Source organism: Phaenicophaeus curvirostris, chromosome 7 (assembly GCF_032191515.1).
Source record: "Phaenicophaeus curvirostris isolate KB17595 chromosome 7, BPBGC_Pcur_1.0, whole genome shotgun sequence".
NCBI classification, from domain to species: Eukaryota; Metazoa; Chordata; class Aves; order Cuculiformes; family Cuculidae; genus Phaenicophaeus; species Phaenicophaeus curvirostris.
This window is the reverse complement of record NC_091398.1, coordinates 6512457-6534712: the sequence shown is the minus strand read 5'-3', so window position 1 is coordinate 6534712 and position 22256 is coordinate 6512457. Positions and strand designations below refer to the sequence as shown.

The following is a 22256-nucleotide window of genomic DNA, read 5'->3' as shown; positions in this document are numbered from 1 at the left end:
TAATACAAAGAAACTAAATGCAGCTCTTCAAGGAAGCGCACAGATGATGAAATTCTGTCCCCACAGAATGAAAGAAACCGGCCCCTCATCAAAGGATCTCGTGCTTCCTCTGCTGCTCGCTATTACTGCACACACGATGGTCTAATCACGGCCACCCCTCTTGCCACCCCGTGCCTCGTGGCAGGCACTTCAGCCACTGCCTCTCAGAAGGAGCTTTTCAGCCTGTCAGCCCTCTGAGTGCTTAACAGAAAGGCTCAGGACAGCTCATAACCTGAGAAAGAGCTGCTGGAAGAGGAAAGTCTCTACTGCTTCACGCCAACAATGACCATTCACAGGTACTGGTAACCAGAGTACCCCTCCTAAAACTAACAAAAATAATAATTCCTTATAGCAGTGCAATCTCGTTAATACTACAGGGATCTTCTTTTCTGTATAACTTTTTTCTTTCACCAAATAAAGGCCATCCTCGCGCTTACCAGCAAGGGCTGTCCTTGTCCTCTTACCCAGAAAGAAAGCATCAGCCACTCACTCAAGGGTAAACATCAGCCTTAGGTCTTTTGCTCTTCCAATGGCAGCTGGGTAAACCATAATTATATTAATACTTTCTGTCTCTTAGGAGACCTATAGAGCAGAGGGTGCTCTCGTCCACACGATAAAGGTCTCCCAAGATTTTGACTTACTGAGGAAACAAAACCGGGCTCATCAGTTTCTTTTTCTTAAAGAAGTTTTATTCCAACAGGCAAATTAAATGACAGCATTGCTCAGTAAATAAATAAGTAGATAAATACTTAAGAAAGATTAAAAAAATAAATAAATAACAAACAATTAACATTGTTAATTAACATTGTTTAACATTGTTAATTAACATTGTTTGTTTACGTTTCTTAACAGGCAGACAGAGATGTTCGCCTGCCTCAGCTCTAGGAGGTTGTGTGCTTTTTTTGCTCTTCGGTGGGAGGAAGAAAGGATGTTCCAGTGCTTCTGCCAGAGTAATGCGCTTGCCTGGGTCGTATTCCAGCATCTTTTCAATCAAGTTCAATCAGGTTCTCATGGTCACAATTGTGGCAGGTCATGAGTTCCTTCATGAAGAAAACAACAAAACACGGGCTTCCAATCTTATAATTGCACTGGGAGCTCCTCTGCCCAGAAGCAGCATCTTGCCTCTGTAATCTTACCTTCAGGGGTTTGCAGCACCTTGAGACGTGTTGCCCAGCAGCACTGTTTTCATCCCAGGCCAGCTGGCCGTTATGAAAATACTTCTTTTTTGTTGGTGAACAAGTTCTCTTTATCATTTGCTCTGGCAAAGGCCCCAGCAATCGCTCCATCATCACCAGGTGCATTGGTCTCGGGGAAAGTTAAGAGAGACGTTTTTCATTCTTGGTTATGTGGAAGTTATCAAGAAACACACGCCAGCCTGACTTCATTTTTGACAGTACCCTGCAAGCAATAAGCTGAACTTGGTCAAGGAAAAAGGAGAGGCTTGAGTTCTGTTTCCTGAAAAAAGTTACAAAGTTTCTTCCCCAAGCCTCTGCCAAAATGTCTACTGGAAGCAACTTGTTAAGATCTGCTGCTGAGATCAAGTTCCTTGATGCCTACATCTTCCATTCCGTTCAACTTGGCATTACAGAGAAATACAGCTTACTTCCTTGCATGGACCGTTCCTCTGAGTTCCCAACTCTCCGTAGCCACTGTTCATCAACTGGGGGAGCGATATGCATGCTGCACCCTTTTGGGTTCATAGTTCCCTACTTTAAATACTAAGTCTCCAAGGTAGTATTGCAGGAGAGTACATCCTATGCTCCAAACATCGCATGGCTGTGACCATCCGAGCTCTGTGAAAAGATTCAAGTTTTTCATGTTTAGACCAGACTGCAAACATTCAACAGCTCAAGCAAGACACCAAACACTTCTCTAGCTTCGTTCAATAGCACTCAAAAACTCATACGTGAAAAATCAGCCAAACAAACCGCCTTCTGCTTACCAAGGCCCACTTCAGGAGCTCTGTAGGCTCTGGCAGTCACCGAAGTGTTCTGATGCTCATGATCATACGTCGCGCACCCAAAGTCCACAAGCCTGATGTCTGGTTTTCCTGGTCTGCGTTCCTTGCGTTTCCGTGACGTCATCTCCCCGCGCCCTCCCGTCCCCGCGGCGCCGGCGCCATGTCGGTGTGGCTGTGCCGCCTGGGCCGGGCCGCGGCCCGGGGCCGCCTGGACAGAGCCGCGGGGCCGGCGGTGAGCGGGGCGGGGGAGGGTGAGGGTGAGGAGGGGGTCCCCGCGCCCGGAGGAGGGTAGCCTGGCTGCGGCTGCCGCCCCTCCTCGGCGCGGCCGGGCGGTCTCACCTTGGGGAGCTGGGTCGCCGCGGCCTCCCCGGGCGGCTCCGTTCCTGAGCGGGTTCGGGACCGAGGGGAGAGCGCGGGGGCCTGGCGGGGGAGGCCGGGCCTCCGGGGGAGGCCGCGGTGAGTGCCTGGGAGCCGAGCGTGGTGACCCGGTGACCTTCAGCGTGTGGCCGCTGAAGGACAGCCAATAGCAATAAAATATAACGCGTTGAAGGGAGATTTTCCGCTGCTCGGAGTGAGCTTGTGTGAATTAATTGATAAATTTGGCTGCACCTGGTTTGTATGTTTAATTAATTTTTTGTTGGGAATGGTTGGACTCGATGATCCTGTGGATCTTTTCCAGCCTGGTGATTCTGTGGTTGTGTTGTCGTGTAACTCTGTCTTGTAAGATGTGGCTGGTTTAGGTCAAGAGAGAACCTGAAGAATTTATTAATATGCTTAGTTTTCTTGTAAGATGGAGCTGTTCTAGGTCAGCAGATAACCTGAAGAGAGTCTCCGGACATGGTTGGATAATCTAAAAAAATAATGAACGTTCTTTGAGGAATTATATGGTGCTTTGTCTAAAACTAGTATATATACCTACTGCTTTTGTAAGATGTTATGCCTTTTTCAGAAGGGCTTCCAGTTTAGTGCTGAATTGTAAAATAAAAATATTATTGCCTTTTCTTAGAAGACCTTGTCCTTTTCAGTATTTTACCAGTGAATGAGTGTTTCTCAAGCTCGTTCAGTTTTCACGGGGTGCTCTGGGCAGCTTTGCTGTGCTGGGCTCAGTAAGGGGCTGCCTTCAGCTTCATTGGCCAGGTGAGTGCTTCCACCTCTGTGCAGGGATTGTGCTGTGCAGAAGTGGAGCTGTTGCTGTCCCGAGGGACTGGGAGAGATTTCCAAGGGGCTGGGCAAGGGTTTAATGTTAATATCAACCCAACAACAAGCAGACAGAAATGCAAAGAGAAGCCAGCTGTAGTGAGTCCAGAGAAGGCCATGAAGATGATGTGAGGGCTGGAGCAACTCCCCTACAAGGACAGGCTGAGAGAGCTGTGGTTGTTCAGCCTGGAGAAGAGAAGGCTCCAGGGAGACCTTGTAGGTGCTTCCATTACTTAAAGTGCCTACAGGAAAGATGGGATGGACTTTCAGCAAGGTCTGTTGTGACAGAACAAGTAGCAAACATGTTAAATTAAGGGAGGGGAGATTTGATTGGATGGAAGAAGAATTTTTTTACACTGAGGGTGGTGAAACATTGGCACAGGTTTCCCAGGGAGGTGGTGGATGCCTCCTGCCTGGAAGCATTCAAGGTCAGGTTGGATGGGGCTCCGAGCAACCTGATTGAGGGGAGATTTAGATTAGATCTTAGGAAGAAATGTTTTCCTGTGAGGGTGATGAGGCCCTGGCCCAGGTTGCCCAGAGAAGTCGTGGCTGCCTCACAGTTGGCTGGATGAGGCTTTGAGCAATGTGATCCAGTGGGAGGTGTCCCTGCTCATGCCAGGGGAATTGGAACTGGATGAGCTTTAAGGTCCCTCTTGGCCCAAATCATTGTATGATTCTATGATCTCCCTTGGGAACTCTAGGCACACCGTGTGCCTGTGGCCTTCAGGAAGTCTGGGAAGGTTCAGTCATTGCTAAGGTTCAGAGCATAGGTCTGACAGAGCAGTCCTGCTTCGAGCCTTAAGCACACTGGAAATGTTTTTGGTTTCTGTCTTCTCAGCCTTGCGTTTCATAAACAGCTACTTAGTCTAAATACCACTTCAGCTATGAAGCCGAAATGACCGCTCTAACTTTACTGCATGAAAATTCCTTGTATTAATTCCAGAAGCGTGTATCCTCCTGCACGTGCAGGTCTGCAAAACCTGTGTTTTAAGTGTGCTTAGTTCAGCTAAGAAAACTGAAATCTGTTAATTTCGTTGTGCTTTCTTTCAGGCAAGGATTCATGTCAGCCCTAAGCAGAATCTTCAGTATGGGTGGCTGGCTTATATATTGGGAGACAGAGCTACAAAAAAGTTCACTGACTACAGCAAAGTCTTTACGGTGGAGGGAAATTTAGCTTCTGGGAAGGGCAAGCTTGCACAACAAATAGCGGAAAAACTAGGTACGTCTTATTTTACCTATTTCACTAATAGTTAATAGAATTTAACATTGTGATTGTCATTCTTGGGTAAAGAAAGTTAGTTCACCAAAACAGCTGTTCTTGCTTAGCAGATTACTGGTTGGGCAATGCTGCAGTTAATGTGGAGGGACTTATAGATAAGGGGAGAAAAAAGTGGTGGCATGGTTTGAGATGAGGATGGGGCGCTTGTGAGAGCTGCAGAACACATATGGAGGTGTGGTTTGTTGTGAATGAAATTCCAGTTCCCCTGAAATCGGTTTACTCACTGAGCTCTGGGCTCTGGTGGAGACACTGAGCACCTTTGGGATGTTCTGCATGAGTGTATGCGAAGCGCCAGGGGAACTGGAGGATTCGTGGCAGAAAGGTTCTGCTTAGAATGGCAGCTCAGCTCTCGCTGTGGAGTTGAAAGGTGGCAACGCTTCACATGAGAGTTTGTGTGTGCTCCATGGTGGGATTGATCAGTTTTTTGTGCTGTTTTCAGGAGCTGTTTAAAGTAGAGCTATATATTTAAATTAGCTGAATAAGTGTTTGCTCTAGACAAACAAAACTTATTATTTTGATTGATGTTCTGTTGTGGGTTTCTTTTTTTTGTCAGGAATGAAATATTTCCCAGAAGCAGACATCCATTACATAGACAGGATTACAGGAGATGGGACATTGCTGCATGAGAAATTTAATGGTTTCTGTAACCTGGAGAGATTCTACAATGACCCAAAATGCCCTGATGGACACTCTTACCGAATGCAAGCTTGGGTGTTTGGTAACCGCGTTTTACAATATGCTGATGCCTTGGAGCATCTGCTGGCCACAGGTAAGATTTTACAGTAATTAAATGTAATCTCTAGATTAATTTGAGTGCAAGTAATCTGTTCCAAAGTGCTTTGCTAGTATCTGCATTTTTAACTGAAAGACTGTTATGATGTTAAGCTTTTTGTATTCCCCTCCTCAGTGAGTACAGGTTAACAGTCCTTATTTTGTTAGAACAGTAACTTGTATCATTTCTAGTGAAGGAAATAGGAACCAGTGACCAGGGAAGGAGGAGGAGCAGGTGCTGTTCTCTTCTCTCTGGTCTTCCGTGGCAGGACTGGAGGGAACAGCAGGAAGATGTGCCAGGAGAGAGCTAAGTTGGATGTCAGAGAAAGGCACTCAGAGAGTGGTGGAGCACTGGAACAGCTCCCCAGGGAAGAAGTCACGGCACGGAGCCTGACAATATTCCAGAAGCATTTGGACAATGCTCTCAGACACTGGTGTGATTGTTGGGGCATTCCTGTGCAGGGACAGGGGTTGGACTCGGTGATCCATGTGGGTCCCTTCCAACTCGGACGTTCTATGATTCTAGGGTTGTTTCGAAGTGATATTTTAAATGTGCCAAGGCAGTGGCGAGTTGTACAGCCTTTTAAAACTCTTGCTAGACTTAGTTCCTGATTGTCTCTTTTTTTCAGTCTTTAATGGTTTCATTAAATAGTGGGTTTTTTTGATATTGTTATAATTTGACTGCCTTCTAGTGAAAAAAGGTTTTGTACACCAACACTGATGTACCTGTTGCTTGTATTTAATAAGTGTTTTCCGAAAAAGGTGACAAGGTGTGAATGCCAGGAAGTCTGAGACAAATGGAAACACAGCTCTTGAATCTAGAGCTACGGTAGAGATAGGCCCGATGGGAGAATGTGGGTGAGACAGGAATGTTCAGCATATGCCCCCAGTACATTTGCGCAAGCCGAAAACTTGCTCTTTTAATTAAAATCTTTAGAAAAGTGATGAGGAAGTTGACTGTGAGAACAGCACTGTCTTTAGTTCTCATTGTTGTTGCTAGCAGTTTCTTTGACCTCACTGACTGGAACCTACTTTCACTTACAGGACAAGGTGTGGTGCTGGAGCGCTCTCCCTACAGTGACTTTGTGTTTCTGGATGCAATGTTCAAACAAGGCTACATCCACAAGAGATGTAAGTTACTTGCATGCAGAAGGAAGTAATTTTGCTGTTATCTCAGCCAAAAGTGTGTGGTAGTTTAGTTTTTAAAAACAAACAAAGAAACAAACAAGCCTAGTTGGGAGATGACTTCTTTAAATACTCTATAGAGTTGTTCCTAAGGTGCTTAGCACCTTGCTGTTCCAGGAGCAACCTCAAGCCATGAGACTTTCAGTTTTAATTCAAGGCTTTAGTTCTGGTTGTGTTGAAGATAACAAATACATATAAAGATAACAATTCATGTTAAAGAACATGTATTCTGTGTATTGCTTACTTGGACCCTGTCAGCCAGAGACTCCTGCAGTTCCCTGGAGATGTGGGTAAACGTGCTTAGTTCCTTCGGGCAGACCGTGATCTCACAGCATTAGGTGGGAGGTAGATAGTGGATCAACAGCATTTGACTTACCTCAAAGAGCTGGCTCCCTTTTGAATCTCTAAGAACACGAGTGTTGCTCTTGTCTTCAGGAAGGATGAGGAGGAGGATGCAGGGAGCTACAGGCCATCAGCCGCAGCTTAACCTGCAGGAAGGTGATGGAGCAAATCCTCGTGGAAGCCATTTCTAAATATACAGAAGATGTGAAGGTGATGGAGAATAGTCGTCATAGTTTTATGATAAGGAAGTCATGCTTAAACACCTGTAGTCAGCTCCTCATAGAAGACCAGCTCTGTGGATGAGTGGAGAGCAATGGGCGTTGTTTATCCTAACTTGAGCAAGGATTTCATGCTGTCTCTCATAGCCTCCTCATTGACAAACTGATCAAGTATGGAATAGATTCGTGGGTAGTAGATTGAAATGTTGCTGAGCTGCTGGGCTCAGAGGGTTGTGGTCAGCATGGCAAAGTCCAGCTGGGCTCAGAGGGTCCCTGGAGCGAGGGGGGAATTGGGTCACGAGTGCTCGCTGAAGCTGCTGATCCAGCTGGGGCAGGGTTAAATTGTGACACTGAGAGATTCTGTGGTTTGTGTTTATGGCCGCTGAGCTCCTGAGCAGCGCAGCATTGTGCTGGTGCCATGTGGGCAGATGCATCCCATGGCTAGGAGTGGAGCAGCTATGTCTGGAGCAGGTCTCTGTACATCGGAGGTCAAATGTGCAAACATACAGCTGTGCAGAAGTTTGTCAGTCTGTAGGAGATCGCTGTAAAGCCTAGTCGTCAGCTGACCTTTTGGAAAACAGCTGTTGAAATTTCTGTTTCTGCCTGGCAGTTTGGCCACTCCTGAGGTGAAGGTAATTGTTTCCCTGACTGCCTGGTGTTTTTGCTGTCTTATTTGATTTGGCTTGGGTTTAGGAGGTGCTATTTGCTTTTTAACACCTGCTGTGAGTTGTAGATTCTTGCTGAAGGAGTTTGAGAGCTGGTTATAACAAACTGTCTTTTACTACTATGTTGGTGAGACAAAGCCCAGCAGCCTACAATTTACATTTGATATCAAATTCCAACAATGAGCAGTGGGTTATACTGAAATTCTTAAACAGCAAACATCTTGATTAGAGGTACTGCTGACTGCTGCTTACTGTGATGCAGAGCACATTGGGCTTTTTCATGAACCATTTGAATTTGAAAGCTTGCACTATGTTTCTAGCTAAGCTGGTGAGCCTTGCTGAGGAAAGCTTGTACTTGAGCTAGATTCAATGGATCCTGTGCTAGTCATGCCACCTAAACTTGAGTAGACGCTTCCCCTGAAACTACATGGCTTCCTAATCCCCAACTACTACCCCAAAAATGCTTTAGGCTGTTGATATGGGAGAAGAACCCAGTTGCACAGACCTGACCAACGTGCCTCAGATACATTTTTCTATATAGGGAAGTGTGGTCCTTCAGTCCTGTTCTCCAAAGTGGAGTCTGGTCGTAGAATCATAGAATAACCAGGTTGGAAGAGACCCACCGGATCATCGAGTCCAACCATTCTTATCAAACACTAAACCATGCCCCTCAGGGCCTCATCCACCCGTGCCTTAAACACCTCCAGGGAAGGTGAATCAACCACCTCCCTGGGCAGCCTGTTCCAGTGCCCAATGACCCTTTCTGTGGTCGTTATGTTTTTGGAGAGAAGATCCGCTGTTGCTTGCGTAAAGGCATTGAGTAACAGCAGTTGCAGTGCATGCCTTCAGCACAGGTGGAGGAGGACACTGCTGGGTTGGTGACCTCTTAAAATATTTGCTTTACCTCATTGTGTTTTTGTGTGTACATCAGAGGACACAGCAAATGCCTGCCTGATCCTTTGATTTCCTCCCAGGGTGGGAAATAGAGTACTTCATAGAATTATAGAATAGTTAGGGTTGGAAGGGACCTTAATGATCATCTAGTTCTAACCCCCCTGCCATGGGCAGGGACATCCCACTAGATCAGGTTACCCAAGGCTCCATCCAACCTGGCCTTAAACACGTCCACAACTTCCTGTGGCAACCTGTTCCAGTATCTCACTATTCTCATGGTGAAGAAATTCTTCCTAATGTCTTATCTAGTTCTTGGAAAGCCTTCTTGAACCATGTGACTTTTTTCCATCACTACCTTTGCCACGCTGTCATCTTTGTGGTAGGACGGGGCCATTTATTTCATGTATGAGGCTGTAGCAGAAGGCAGCCACAACCAGAAGTTACCTCAGGTGACCTGAGTGCTGCAGTCTCTCCCTGATGTTTTGAGAGGCCATCACTAAATGAGGGGGGAAGATCTGAGGTTTCTCTAAGCTTCAGTCAAACATAAATCCCTCCTTGACAGAGCTGATGTTAGAGTCTTATATCTCAGTGCAGGTAGTTTAATTGTGGCTTACCTTCTGTTTCTGGAAGATGGCTTATTCTAAAAGCTTCTTGAATCCTCTTTGAGGAAAATTCTACCTTAAACTTGGTGTATTGACCAAAAAGAGGAGACTACAAATACAAAGGTGTGGGTGATGTATTTGCAAATAGAATGTGTTTAGAAAATGAAGGAAAAAACATTCAAGAAATGATTGCAGATTCATTACCTGATAGGTTATAATTTCGGTCACTGTTCCCGTTATGCTTGTCCTCATTTGCAGTGTGCATTTGTGTTCAGCTGGGCTGCCTTTAGCTCTTCAGTCTGTTTGGGTTTGTTTTTTACACAGGTCTTGATCACTACAAGGAGATCAAAGAGATCAGCATCTCTGAATTCCTGCCACCTCACTTGGTCATTTATATTGATGTACCTGTCCCAGATGTGCAGAAGAGGATTCAAGAGAAAGGCGAGGTAACTTTGTCTCTTTCCTCTACTACTGCCTGTCAATGTCTTTTTATTGTGCTCTTATGCAGGATTTGCTGCAGGATTCTGCTTCTGAAAAGCTTCTTGTCCTCCAGGATCCAAGAACTGCCTGTTGGTGATGGCTGGGTGCTTGCTATGAAAAAGTAAAAATAATTTATTTTTTTTTTACTGCAGCAATATGCTGTCATTTCTGTAATGAGAAGCTCTGTTTAAAAGCCATTTGCCCTTAAACAGCCTTTGTAGCTGCTGTTTAAGGAGTTGTGTCCAGGTAATATGCTTCTTGCAGTGTGCTCTAAGATTATCTGTGCTTCTCGAGTGCCAGAAGCCTCAACTCTCTCCCCTTCTCCAGCTTCCTCGCTTGACTGCTGTTTCAGGCCTGTGTTGATGTTAATGTGTCACTTGTGATCAGCAAGTTCAATTAATTTTATGAAATGAAGAAAATTGCTGCTTCACACTTTTGTATTAATGCATCAAACCCGCCAAATTTAAACTTCAAACTAATTTTGAACAGGTATTCCATGAGACAGAAAATGTAGAGTGCTTTCTGGCAAATCTAACAAAAAGTGATAAATACAGTTGTTTTTTGTCACTTGTGCAACTTCAGTCTAGTCCAAAGTCAGGATATGTGACTCTTACCTATTGTTGATCTTTGGCCGTTGTGGAGCATTCTCGCTTTTGCTCTTAAACCATTTTGAAGGCAGCATACCAAGTTGTCTTTTCATTTATAAGTCAGGATATTGAATGGAGATTGCTCTTAAAAGAAAACTGACTTAGGCTGCCATGATCCACGGTCTGTCCCCGTGGTCTCAGTCAATACCATGGTCTCTGTTGTCACCATATCTGTCCTTACAGTCTCTTGCCACAGTCTGCATTGTTGCCGTTGTAGCTGTTGTCTCCATGGTTCCTTGCCATTGTCACTATGGTCTGTTGCCATTGTTGGTTCCCATTTTCCCCACTGTCCCAGTTTTTCATCTTTGCATCTGTCCTCATTATCTCTGTCCCCGTTGTCCATCCCCATTTTCTCTGTTGTCCTTGTTGTCTCTCTACCTTGTCTCCATTGTCTGTGTCTTTTGTCTCTCTCTGTATAAGAAATTGGATTACTGGCTTATTGAAATAATTTTGGGTCAGGGTGTTTCTGTATAATGAGTTAAGCTACATAAGGTTTTTGGTTTGGGAGTTTTCTTCCCCCTTCTGTGATATCTGGACGCGTGTTTGTTCTCAGATGTGTTGTGAGGGTTAAAGGATGTTAAATGACATTTACCTTCAACCTGGCTCAAAGGCTGAGGGAAATTGTAATCAAGCAAAGTATTTGTCTGTGGATAGTCTGGTAGATGCAAAAAAAAGTTTAATTTATTGCTAAAGAATTCTGAGGTCTCAAATGCTTGGTGGCGCCTGCTTCTCTGGTTGCATGTCTGCGTGTGTGAGTGTGCTGGGGTGAGCTGAGGGTGTTTCACAGTGTGGTTTCCTGCTCATTGAAGAGGGAGGCTGATGATTGCCAAAGGGAAGCAACTTTCAAGCTGTAATTATAAGGCTGTACTTACTGCTTTGTGATCTGCATGGTCTAAGCTGTGTGGTCAAATGCTTCTCCCCTTTTGCCCTGTGGCAGTTTAGGCCTTGTCTGAATGTGCTTCTGCGCTTTAGGGAACAAGATACTTTTGTCTAGGAAAACCATAGCTATTTGTTTCAGCAGCTCCAGGGCCAGAATTAGAAACTTATTAATGTGTTGTGGGAACTTGTGAGTTCTTTGCCCTTATGAGCACAGAGGTCAGTGGCATTTTTGAGACCCTCTGGCAGAAATTGCTGCTGTTATTTGTGACCTCCTTGGGGCAGTGGCACTGCTGAATGCCAGTACTTCTTTGGGGCTGGTATCTTGGGGCATGCTGCCTTCTTGGCAGATGGTGTTTCACTGGTATTGAGCTTGCTCTTGCTGCAGAGCACTGGCAAAAGAAAAGCTCTCCAGTGGGCCCAGCAAGCAGAGGCACTTTCCGGTATCAGTGGACATCTTGGATGAAGATTTCAAGCAGGAAATGTAATGTGATTTTAGGATTGAACTGAAGGAGCACATAGTAGATGAGAAAAATTCCTGGTATTTTGCAAATATGGCATTAAAGTGCACTGTGTGGAAGATGAACTGTGTAACGGCAGGTGTAACCATGGAACGTCAAAGAGATCTTGGAGTGGATGGTTGCCCATGTACTTGTCTGAAACTGAGAGTGGATGCATGTTGGCCCTCCAGTTGAAAAGGCAGATTAGGACAATCTTCTCTTATTTTCTGAAGAATATATATGAATTCCTGGAACGTGCAGGTATCTAGGGTCATTTGCTCCTTGGAAAGCTTATATTTTGAGGCTGCTGGTGTATGGATCTCTTGCTTTATGCAAACTTGGGGAAAATGAGACAATTCCTGCAACAAACTGAAGGAAATTGGCTGAAAGTTTATTGCTTTTATGGTTTTCTGTTTAACTTGCCTTTCTTTTTCTCTCTGGATTCACTGGCACATCAGAAAAATCTTACTTTTATGGTCAATCATTAAAACCATGGACATAATAGTACAGGGTAAAGCAGCAATTAGTGTGGACTGACTTGTTCCTTAGGTTACTTCAGGTACTTAATGCCCTGTAAGAAGTTCTAACCACTCCAGATGTCTTAATTCTTGAAACCTTTGAGTGTATGTGGTTCAGTTGGATGTTTGACTGCTAATAAGAGAGTGAGCTCTTAGCAGAAGGTGCTGCTACACCATCTGCCCCTGAATCTGCGCTGGTGGGAAAAGAAACTAATTTCACATTGTTTTTTTCTGTTTGTTTCTAGCCATATGAGAAAAAGGTGTCTCCTTCTTATCTTCAGCACATTGAGGATGCTTACAAGAAAACCTTCTTACCAGAGATCAGGTTAGTAACCAAAATGTTTTGTCTGTTAACTCTGGGTAAAAATATTTGCAAAGCCTAAAATCTCTTCTAAAATAAACAAATAAAACCAACATCATGTGAGAAATCCTCCTTGTGGTATACTGCCATGATCTAATGATTTGCATCCAGGACATACCAGCTCTGTGTCCTTCTGTGTTGTTTCCTCTGGAATCCGAGAAGCCTGATGCCAGGCTAAGATACTGGAAGATAAAAAATCAAGTCTTTTTAGGTATGAGCTTTGTAAAGCAATTTTTTCTGACTCTTAACAGAGTGGATGAAGTGTTGTAGTATACAATAGTCAATTCATTGGATTTCATTAATTGACCTACCTAATAGGCTGCAAAACTGGTGAGCCCTGATCTGCAGTGTGTTTTTTCATCCTGCTGTCTTTGGGCATTGCAACTTTGTTGTCATGGAGTCAGATGCAGGGAAACAAACCTTTTCATAGTTAAAAGAGCACTTTAGGAGAAAAGCTGTTTGCTGTGCAAAACCAAGTTCCGTCTCCTGTTCTGACAGTGACTGGCACCTTTGCTTCTCTTTCTGTTAGCTTGCAACAGTGGTTGGAGCTCTTTCTTGGAGTCATGTCCAGAATACCATGGCTATAGCTGTCTGTTCGTGTGACTTGAGAGTGTGGTGTAATCTAAGCTCTTCTCAGGCCTTTTTTGAGGATTTGGACTTTTTCTCTCCTTAAATGTCCTTTCGGTTGTTGTAGCTCTGGCTAGTTTCTTGATAGTGGTGTGGAGGGAGAGGGGAAAGGCTTTCAGGATAAGGGACCGTTTCCTTTTCTTGTTCTGTTTCTCCACCTCAGTGAGGCATAAGACCTGACAGCCTTCCGTATTTGAAAAGGATTTGATGGACTTGTTGGTGCTGGTAAATGAAGACTGCACTGCTGCCTGCTCAGAGAGACTGAATGGGCTCTTCTCTGGGCTCCTCTGGCCTCCTCTAGCTGGGAAGCAAGCATGTACTGTAAACTTGAGACGAGAGTGTTATAGATTGTCAGCAATCCCAATTGTTATAAAAGAGCTCTATCAAAAATCTAATTGTCCTAAAAATCTAAAAGCACATGAACTTAAGCAGTTTTGGTCCCTCAGAAACAAATAGCTTTCTGAAAAGGAAGCTCTTAAAGGTCACAAAGCCAGGCCTACTTTACATGGAATAAGCGATAATTGTGCAAGGTTCAGTGTGTGCATCAAGCTGATTGTTGAGTTACACTTAAAGTATCAATAGATCTTCAGGTATATTGTCGCCTGCTCGTTTCTCCTTGCTTTCTTGCTCTATCTCCCGAGGTAAATGGATGTAATTGTGCTGTCAGCTGTTGAACTGAATAACTTCACATTGAGTGTGTCATTCATAGAGGGCAGGAGCTGTTGGCACAGGGTATGGGCAGCTGCCCCCCAGTGCATCCCCCACAGATTAGTGGACAGCACGTGTCTATCGGAAAGGAATGGGAGGTAAGGATGGAGAGGGAGAGTGGGAACCTTGAGACTGTCATCCACCCAAGGGCAGAACTGTTTTGAATTTACTGGTGAGGAGGAAAACGCTGCTTGATCTTTGCATCAAATTGAGCCACAGAAATACACTGTGGTGTTCAGTGAGGCCAGCTCCTAGACTAGCAGGTCCTGCTGTGATTTCAACTCTTTCCCCTTTGTCTGTACATGGTCAGTGCGCTTGTTAAGCAAACACCCTCTGGTTGGCATCCTCATCAGCAGATGGGCTTACAATAGCTTGTCAGATTAATCTTTGTGGTCTGGTCTGAAGGATATCTCTGTCCCCTTGGTGTGGGGGAGTTGTGGATATGTGAAACTTCAGCTTTGCGCATCTCCGGACCTCACCAATGGCTTGTGCATTGAATAAATGTACAGAAGCTTCAGCTGTCTTTAACTGTTTCCCAGCTTGCAGAGTGATACAGTGAACTGTGTTCATGCCTGGCTGTTAGTCTCTAGGCAGGCTAAGAAGGATTTGATTCTCTGATTCTTGAGGATGACCAAAAGCTGATTCAGAGAAGCTAAGGAGTTATTATAGACTGTTCAACACACTACTGTATACTTGCCGTGTTCGGGCTTATGTTTGCTTGTTCTCTTGCTGCTCTTGAAATGCAGCAGCAAAGTAGTCCAGTTAGTTTCTTAGCAAAATCCCTGTTATCTTGTTCCATTTAATTGGAACAGCTTAATGCTGCTTGAAGTGACTTGTTTTATAGTGAATACTTGGCTATCCTAAAATTGATGCTGCCTTTCTGATCTGACATGTTGATGAATGTCTTTTCATGTTTCTTTTGATGGCAATTTGTGCACCCAGTGTTGTGGTGAGAACTACCTTGTGATTTTCAACAGCTTTTGGTTTCAGCTGGATTTTCTTTTCCTGGGCCAAAGCTTAGGGCCGCTAATGGTCTCTTTCATATCCAATACTGCTTCCACCAAGCAGCTGTTTTCACTTAATGAAAGCCTTAGAGCATCAAGTGATTTGATCTGCATTGTTAATGCAGTTGCTGGTATCAGTCTGACCTCTCCCTTTAATTGCTGATGGTTGATCTTGAAGATGTGAACCCATGTGCAGCACTGTCACAGCAGCTCCCCTGGGAAGGAGACCATTTGTTTTCTTTCTTGGCTGAAGAGTTGTGTGAGGCTTACGTTCTGTTCTCCAGTTGAGAATCAGTTCTCTTATGTGGTTCCCCTCCTAGGAGCACCAGTTGAGTGGCTGACTGTAAGAGGTAGGGGTTGTAGGAATAAAAGGCTTCTTATAAATGTGCCAGAGCCCTTTGGACTGACAAGTGTTAATGCAGACCAAGACTAACTTGGACGGCTGCAGTTACAAATTATTTGAATACAGTGACAACTTAGACCACCAACGTTTAGATTGCCAGCCTTAATCTGGATTGAACTTTTAAGTGATTATGCTAAGCAAAAATCTGCGTATTTTTCCCTATGCCTTTGCTCTGTGGTGTTTGCTGCACCCTGCACATTGTGCATCCATTTTATTTTCTCTTTAAGGCTTTACTGGCTAAAGGAAAAGTCTTCCAGGGCAGCTGGGGCAGGTTTGGGAACAACTGTTACTGAGGGTGGCTGTGCAGATGTGGTAGTGAAATATGTTCAGATAGGAGCTCCTATCGTGGCCCTGCTCTGCAAGTGACTTTTCTATTGAGGCTGCGAATAAGGAAACAATCTTGTAACTAGGAAGCTGTTACCTGTTTTAAATGCTTTCATACTTACAGATCCTGCTGCTCACGTTGTATCAGTCAGTTAATTCAGTCTTAGTAAATGGTGATGAATGAATATATTTCCCTTAGAAATTACCCCCAGGTGTTAATGTACTTATGAAAAGGAAGGTCTACTGAAGTTTTGGGTTAGGCTGGTGAGAAATTCCACCTGGCTTCAAATAGATTGGGCAATTGTAACTGGGGCAAATGTCCGCATTAGTGAAGTGGAGACAAATTCAGCACTGGAATTTTTTTCATTTTAGTTTTTTTTGACTGAAATTCTGTAGACACCACAGGCCATTTGCCCTTTAGAAACAATTTTGCACCAGGAAAGAAACAACTTACAGTTGTGATAAGAATTCTATTGCAAGAACTCCATAAGTATTCTAGAAAATAGAATAGGTTCTGGTTCTTTGTATGTGCCATTGAACTTCATTTCTGCTTCATTTTGGAGAAGGCCAGGGGATGCATATAGCAGTTGTGTCACGGGAATTCAAATTTTTCTTTGCAGTGAGTCCAGTGAAATTCTGCAGTACACAGCGACTGAGGCAGAGGACGTGGAGAAGGTAAGGATTTGCTGTATGTATTGATTTTTTTCTTAAGCTTCCAAGACTGAAATGTAAAGAGAACATGTTTTCCTAGATAACAAACTAACGCATTTAGTGTTTGTTTCTATGGCAAAGATCTGAGCTGAGTCTGTACTAGAAACGGCATTTACTGAATCTGTGCTTGGCTGCACAGCATTTGGCTGTTCAGTCAGCATCCCTGTTCGAAGTGGCTGGTTGCATGGGCAACGCTTGGCTTATCTCAATTTGGGAGCCAATGGCATTAATCAAGAGGTAAGTCACGCGCAGCATTCAGCTTAGACTTTGCCAGTTTAAGGCCTGTCTCTGGCTTTTGCTGTTGTGCAGCTTCTTATGAGCAAGGTGTATACATAGGTTCCTGTGTGACAAAAAGCTGTTTTCTAAAAGCCAGTCGTTATTCGGTTGTAGCAAACAGCTGGATAACCAGAGCTGTTATAAGTCCCTTTCCTTTGCAACCCTGGGTTATTCATCTGTATGAACTAGTATGTGGTATCTAAAGAGCACTTTTTTTCTCCAAATGCTTTTGCCAGTCATGTTGGCCCTGGACCAAGCCAGATAAGGTGCTGTAAATGAACTTCTCTTATGCGACAGGGTTAACGTAAGACCACTGTTTCCTCCTACTCCCCTGTGTTATTTTTGGGAGTAGGTGAAATGCATTTGCCATTTTTCAGCAAACACTCGTGCTCATGGAGTGTTACTAGCGCAATAATAGGAAACTTTTGCTTCTCCATTATTAACTTTTCTCTGTAGCTGCTATTCTCTGCTGGAAGAAACAACAATCTTTTTGCAATTCTAGGCAGGCTTGTAGTGGGCCCATTTCAGTTATAGGGTTGAAAGCTATTCCTCATGAATTAAGAAACTGCTGCTCTTGCCTGGTTGGGAGGCTGATACTGTTGTTAACTGGTCTCTTCTCATACTGTAAGGAGTGTGCGAAACTAATTTGAATAGAGATTTATTTTTCCCTTCAAACGTATTTAAGACTGGAAGGAATGGCAGGAAGATGTGCCAGAGGAGGGTTAGGTTGGACATTAGGAAAGGCTCTTCACCCAGAGGGTAGTGGAGCACTGGAACAGCTCCTCAGGGCAGCAGTCACGGTGTCAAGCCTGACAATATTCCCGAAGTCTTTGGACAACACCCCAAGACACACAGACACAGTGTGAATGTTGGGTTTGTCCTGTGGAGGGACAGGAGTTGAACTCAATAATCCTTGTGGATCCTCTCCAAATCAGGTCATTCTATGATTCTATATTCTGAGCCCTGTTGTTAGCAACTCTTAGCCCTGTCATCAGCCATAGCAGGGAGTTTCCAAAGCTTTGCTGTGGATTGGAGCACTAATTGCTTTTGCATAGTGAATGGGAAGTATAGAGGAAGTTCAGCTTCTAATTACATAAACCAAATAATGGATATTTGAACTAGCTTATTGTACAGCTTTCCCTCTCGTTACATCTTTGAATGCTTATCTTGGGGAGTTACGTTACAGCAGCTTGGTCGGAAGAAGCAGTTTCTAAACACGATTTTGAAAGCTCTTCTAAATGTCTGTGGTGTCATTTTCTGTAGTGTTTTTGAAGATAGAAATATTTTTTCCATGAACAGCTGGGTTTGCCCTTGGTGTTTTTCTTTATGTGAAAAATAGATTTCCTGTGCTCTCAGTTACAGTACCTGGCTTGCCAACTTTGCCTCTTTGTAAGAGATCAAAAGTGGTTAAAGAGCATCTAGACTTGCTCAAGGTTTTAAATATGCTCTGGTGGTGTCATGTCAGCTGTTCTTTTTAAGTTTTTGTCAACTAAATTAGTATTTTAAGAAATATAAATGCCTCAAGGAAGATGATGATGCAGCCATATCACTAAGTCATTATTTCTTACCATAACAACATAATACTGGTAATAGAATGGGCCTTTATATTCAAAACTACTTTATAATACAATTTTTTTTGTTGCCTTTTAAGTGGATGGGATTTAGTGTCTGCTGTGATTGCAGGGTATAATTATAGTGGATTTAATGTACAGTAAAGAAGCATTTTTCATATATTATTTTCACTCACATTTTACTGGCATCTGCTTACTTGTTGTCAGTGGATTGACAATGTGTCATCAGGATTTCAGTCTTGATCTCATGACTTTATCGTTTTCCTCTGGAAAAGGCCTCTGAAGAGCGATGTTTGGACCTGTAACAATCTACTCCTTCCAAGTTGCTTCAAGGGATTATATCCACCTCATTGTGCACCTTAAGTGCATCTTTCTCGCACTAGGTCAGGTTTCCTTCAGATCCAGTCAGTCATGTGTGACACCCTCAGGCTCGTGTTAAGCAATTACCCAGTGGACCAGCAACAGTCTGTGTTTTGTGATAGAGCCGGGCTGTAACTGAAGCTCAAATATGGGATTGATAAATTTAGCAGTGCTGGAGGAATGATTTGCTGAGCTGGTGTTAATTCTTTGAATGTTTCTGGGTGCTGAGCTGCGAGTTTTACCTTTCTGCTCAGGGTGCTTGCACGCATGGGTAGGTCATGATGACTGATGAAGCCATGAGCCTTTGGGCTTCTGTCATTGCGGCTGTTTCATGTGTCTTTGAGTTTTTCAGCCTGGAATGTACCTCAGTGTCTGTGATGTGACCCACAGCAAGGGAAGCAGTTCCCACAGCGTTAGTAGTGTTGCTCTTCAGCCTGTCTCTATTACTGTGCTACTGAGCCGCCTTGAAACTATACCAATAGCACGATAGTTTTTTGCAACAAAAGGGTGTTAAATTTAGAGTTATTTCCACTTTTTTCCTCATTCTGCCTTAGAGTTTAGGTTGTACCTTTTTGCTTCGTTTTAGCCCAAATAGCAGGGTGAGGAAGTATCTTCGATCAGGTAAGAGCTTGGAAACAAGGCACATCTCAGCCCATTTATTCCCTGCCACCAAGGCTCAAAGCACTGGAAACCTTAGAGCTGGCCCCCACGTGTCTGCCCAGTGCTTATGGCCAGGCCACGACCTCGGAGATATGACTAGGAGATAATGTTAGCCCTAAACATCTGCATTGCTAATAGAGTATTAGCCTTTTGCCAGGGTGACTTGTCTAATAAGTAAATAAAAACATTTAATAATATGCTTACATTATTTCATTGATTTGGGGGGATGTCTACATGGATTTTGGATGTTTTGATCAGACCACGTCTCAATGTGATTTTTATCTTCCGATTCCAGGTAATCGAAGACATTGAGTACCTGAAGTTTGACAAGGGGCCATGGCTGGAGCAGGATGACGTTTCTTTGCATCATTTGAGACTTTAGTAAGTAAGATGTCTTCCAGTAACTGAACATTACTTGGCACCAGATCTCAGGGAAATGGTTAAAGCCTCGAATTTTTAAAGGTGTGTTTATATTTGTCCTCTGACTTGTTTTTCTGTCAGAAGTCAGCAGTGATAGCAAGCTTTTCTAATAGAGGTTCTTGACACTGTAATATGGTGTGGCATTTTGCTGCTACTAATTGATTAGACAAGAGACTCCAGACAAATAGATCCCATTCCATTAATGAAACACAAGAACTCTCCAGGCATTTCCCAAGTGCTGTGACCTGTGGTTCTTACTTTTAAGAATATCATTTTCTGAGCTCTTCTGTTCCTGGATGATCACAGAAAAGCATTTCATTTTAAAACAGACCAGTTATGCCCTTGGCATGGTGGTTTCTCTGCTGCCCTGGCAGCATGACATCCTTGAGGGACCTTGTAGCAAGTTTTGTGTGTGGTGCTGTTCAGATTTTCTAAAACTAGTCTGATTTCTTATGTTGTCTGATTTTTAAATCTTTCCAGCGGTCAAGAAGCTGGCTGAACAGAGTTAGAGGGGGGGAAAGGAATCGAGCGAACTTGAGTGACTGTTCAATAAGTCATTTTTAACTCCTTTCCCTGACTCCTAGTAAATAATCCTATGTAGAAGCTTTAATCATAATTCAGTGTGAAGTATCACAGTTCTGTTCACTCTCTGTAATAACCAGGAGGATTATAAAGTACAGCAGCTTAAGGGTGGGGTTTTTTGTGGTCTTCTAATGTTTAAGATCCTTGTTTGTCTAGTTGGATATGTAGAGATCAGACTCAGTAGAAAATTCCATGCTGGAATGGAATCAAATTTGGTTATAATTCATTGCAAGTACTCTATGATTATCTGTCCTCCAGCTCTGCTGTGGAGTGCTACTGGTGGGGCTGCAGGTGTTCCTAGAGCAAGGCTGGCAGGAGAGGTAGCCTTCCAAACTCCAGCAGATGCTAAACTAAACCACTGATGTGTATGTAAGGAAGTGATATCAGACCTTTTATCCCTGTGTTACAGATAAAGTGTCAGGAGTGCTACTCTGAAGGCGTGCTGCTGAACAAAATGTTCCTGGATAGCTCCATATACACAATATATTTACACTTGGCAGACTATCAATAGGGATAACCTTGCACTGAAGTGAAACAGGTTTCCCATAATGTTAAAATTTCATCTTTAGACTGAATGTGCAGGTATCATGTGCAGAAGGGTTACCACATTTGTAAAAGAAAATTTAAGAGCTACATTTGTGTCATTAATTTCAGGTTATCTCACAGGTTAATAGAAACACAAGGATTTTTTTAAGAATTGAGTGTCTGCCTCTTAATTTGTCTTTAACGTGGCAGGCATCGGAGGAGTAAGCTAAACTTTTTTTGCAGGCTTCTGATATTCTTTGCTTTTTAGTTTTCTGTGCTGTTACTCTATATGTCTCTCAAAATTAGAGTTAGCATTCCTTTTCTACGACCCTTCTATCAAGGGCTGAAGATGGATCACAGAAGAGCAATGTTGGGTGGCATCTAAGAGAAACATATCATGATTCAGGTGCCCTTTACCTCATAAGAGTTTTCTTCGTGTAGTGATTAAAGTGTAGCGTATGATGACTTAGAGCCTGTCTAACTGTCAAAATCAGATTTCCTTTGAAAGAGAAAATGCAGTTAAGTCGCTTGTTTTCCTACAGTGTCACACTAGTACAGGCATTAAGAAAGGATTATTAATTGCAGAGTGTAGGAGGGAGTTAAGGGAAAGCTTACAAATAAATAGCAGTGTGTTAAGAGATTGTGTGAAAGTTCTTCGCAGCTGTAGAAGGGAATAAATTACATTAAGGACTGAATTTGTCCTTGAACCCTGAGGGGAGGGTGAGAGGGACTCCTGTACAAAGCTCTTGTCATTATAGCTGGTGCAAGATAATTTCTTCTGCTTGACTGGGAGGCTGTTAGGATCTTGCAGTGGAGCAAACTGCTAGTTTAAATGTGCTTATGGTTTGGGTTTTGCTGTTTCCTGTTGCCTTCAGAACGGCATTGTCAACATAGTGTTTGTGTTCGGATGGATGGTGTATGTGCTTTGCGTCTGCTTTTTATCTTCATTTGGTGCTTGGTATTAGGGTGTGATAAAATGTGTAACACCCGTTCCTGTGCCAATTCTGTGCTCACGCTCAGCTGGATGAGAAAACGATGGGCAATTGTTGGCCAGCCTGGGAAGATCATGTTGGTAACTTCATAGAAACGTGGAAGTTTGGACATAGTCTTTTCTTATGTTAACTCCAGAAGAGCAGGACAGGTGCGAGTCTCCTGTCACAGCTTGTGCTGTCTTCACCCATGAACACGTCAGGCCCAGTGCCAGACAGAGGGCAAACATGTAAGGACCGAACAAGGACTGCAGGGAGTCTCTTGCATGGCTTCAGTGTTGGAATTGCATCCTGGAGCATCAAATACCAAACTCAGGTGCTTGCTCATGAATGTAAAGCTGATGTTTTCTTCACCTTTTCCAATTTTCAAGTAGAAGAGAGCTTGTAGTACCCAGCCTTCTGCAGCTTTGCAGGTGTTCCCATGCCTACACTGATTTTTTTTTTTGTCTTGTAGAGAGAATTGTTTCGGGCACTCTTGATGGGTGCCTGTGTCGTATGCTGGTAGGTGCTGCCCTCTCGTGGGTGTTTCTGCAAGGCTGCAGGAGGTATTTATTTTTCCACC

General features: G+C 43.6%; 1 protein-coding gene and 1 long non-coding RNA gene across 2 annotated transcripts in view; one reads left to right on the top strand and one right to left on the bottom strand.

Moving 5' to 3' along the window:
* Window positions 1–764: 764 nt before the first annotated feature.
* On the bottom strand, window positions 765–2064 carry LOC138722935 (uncharacterized). The gene is made up of 3 exons (XR_011337776.1): window positions 1982–2064; window positions 1176–1832; window positions 765–1079 (listed from the first exon to the last, which is right to left on the bottom strand). It is a non-coding gene; the product is annotated as an uncharacterized lncRNA (long non-coding RNA).
* A 74-nt stretch (window positions 2065–2138) lies between these two features.
* Window positions 2139–22256, top strand: part of NDUFA10 (NADH:ubiquinone oxidoreductase subunit A10) — a 41564-nt gene continuing 21446 nt past the window's right edge. Inside the window, exons 1-8 of the mRNA XM_069860682.1 lie at window positions 2139–2231; window positions 4247–4415; window positions 5029–5244; window positions 6291–6377; window positions 9477–9598; window positions 12419–12498; window positions 16221–16275; window positions 19474–19559. Coding sequence (XP_069716783.1) covers window positions 2160–2231; window positions 4247–4415; window positions 5029–5244; window positions 6291–6377; window positions 9477–9598; window positions 12419–12498; window positions 16221–16275; window positions 19474–19559 — 887 coding nt within the window. The 5' untranslated portion in view covers window positions 2139–2159. The remainder of the gene's footprint in view (window positions 2232–4246; window positions 4416–5028; window positions 5245–6290; window positions 6378–9476; window positions 9599–12418; window positions 12499–16220; window positions 16276–19473; window positions 19560–22256) is intronic.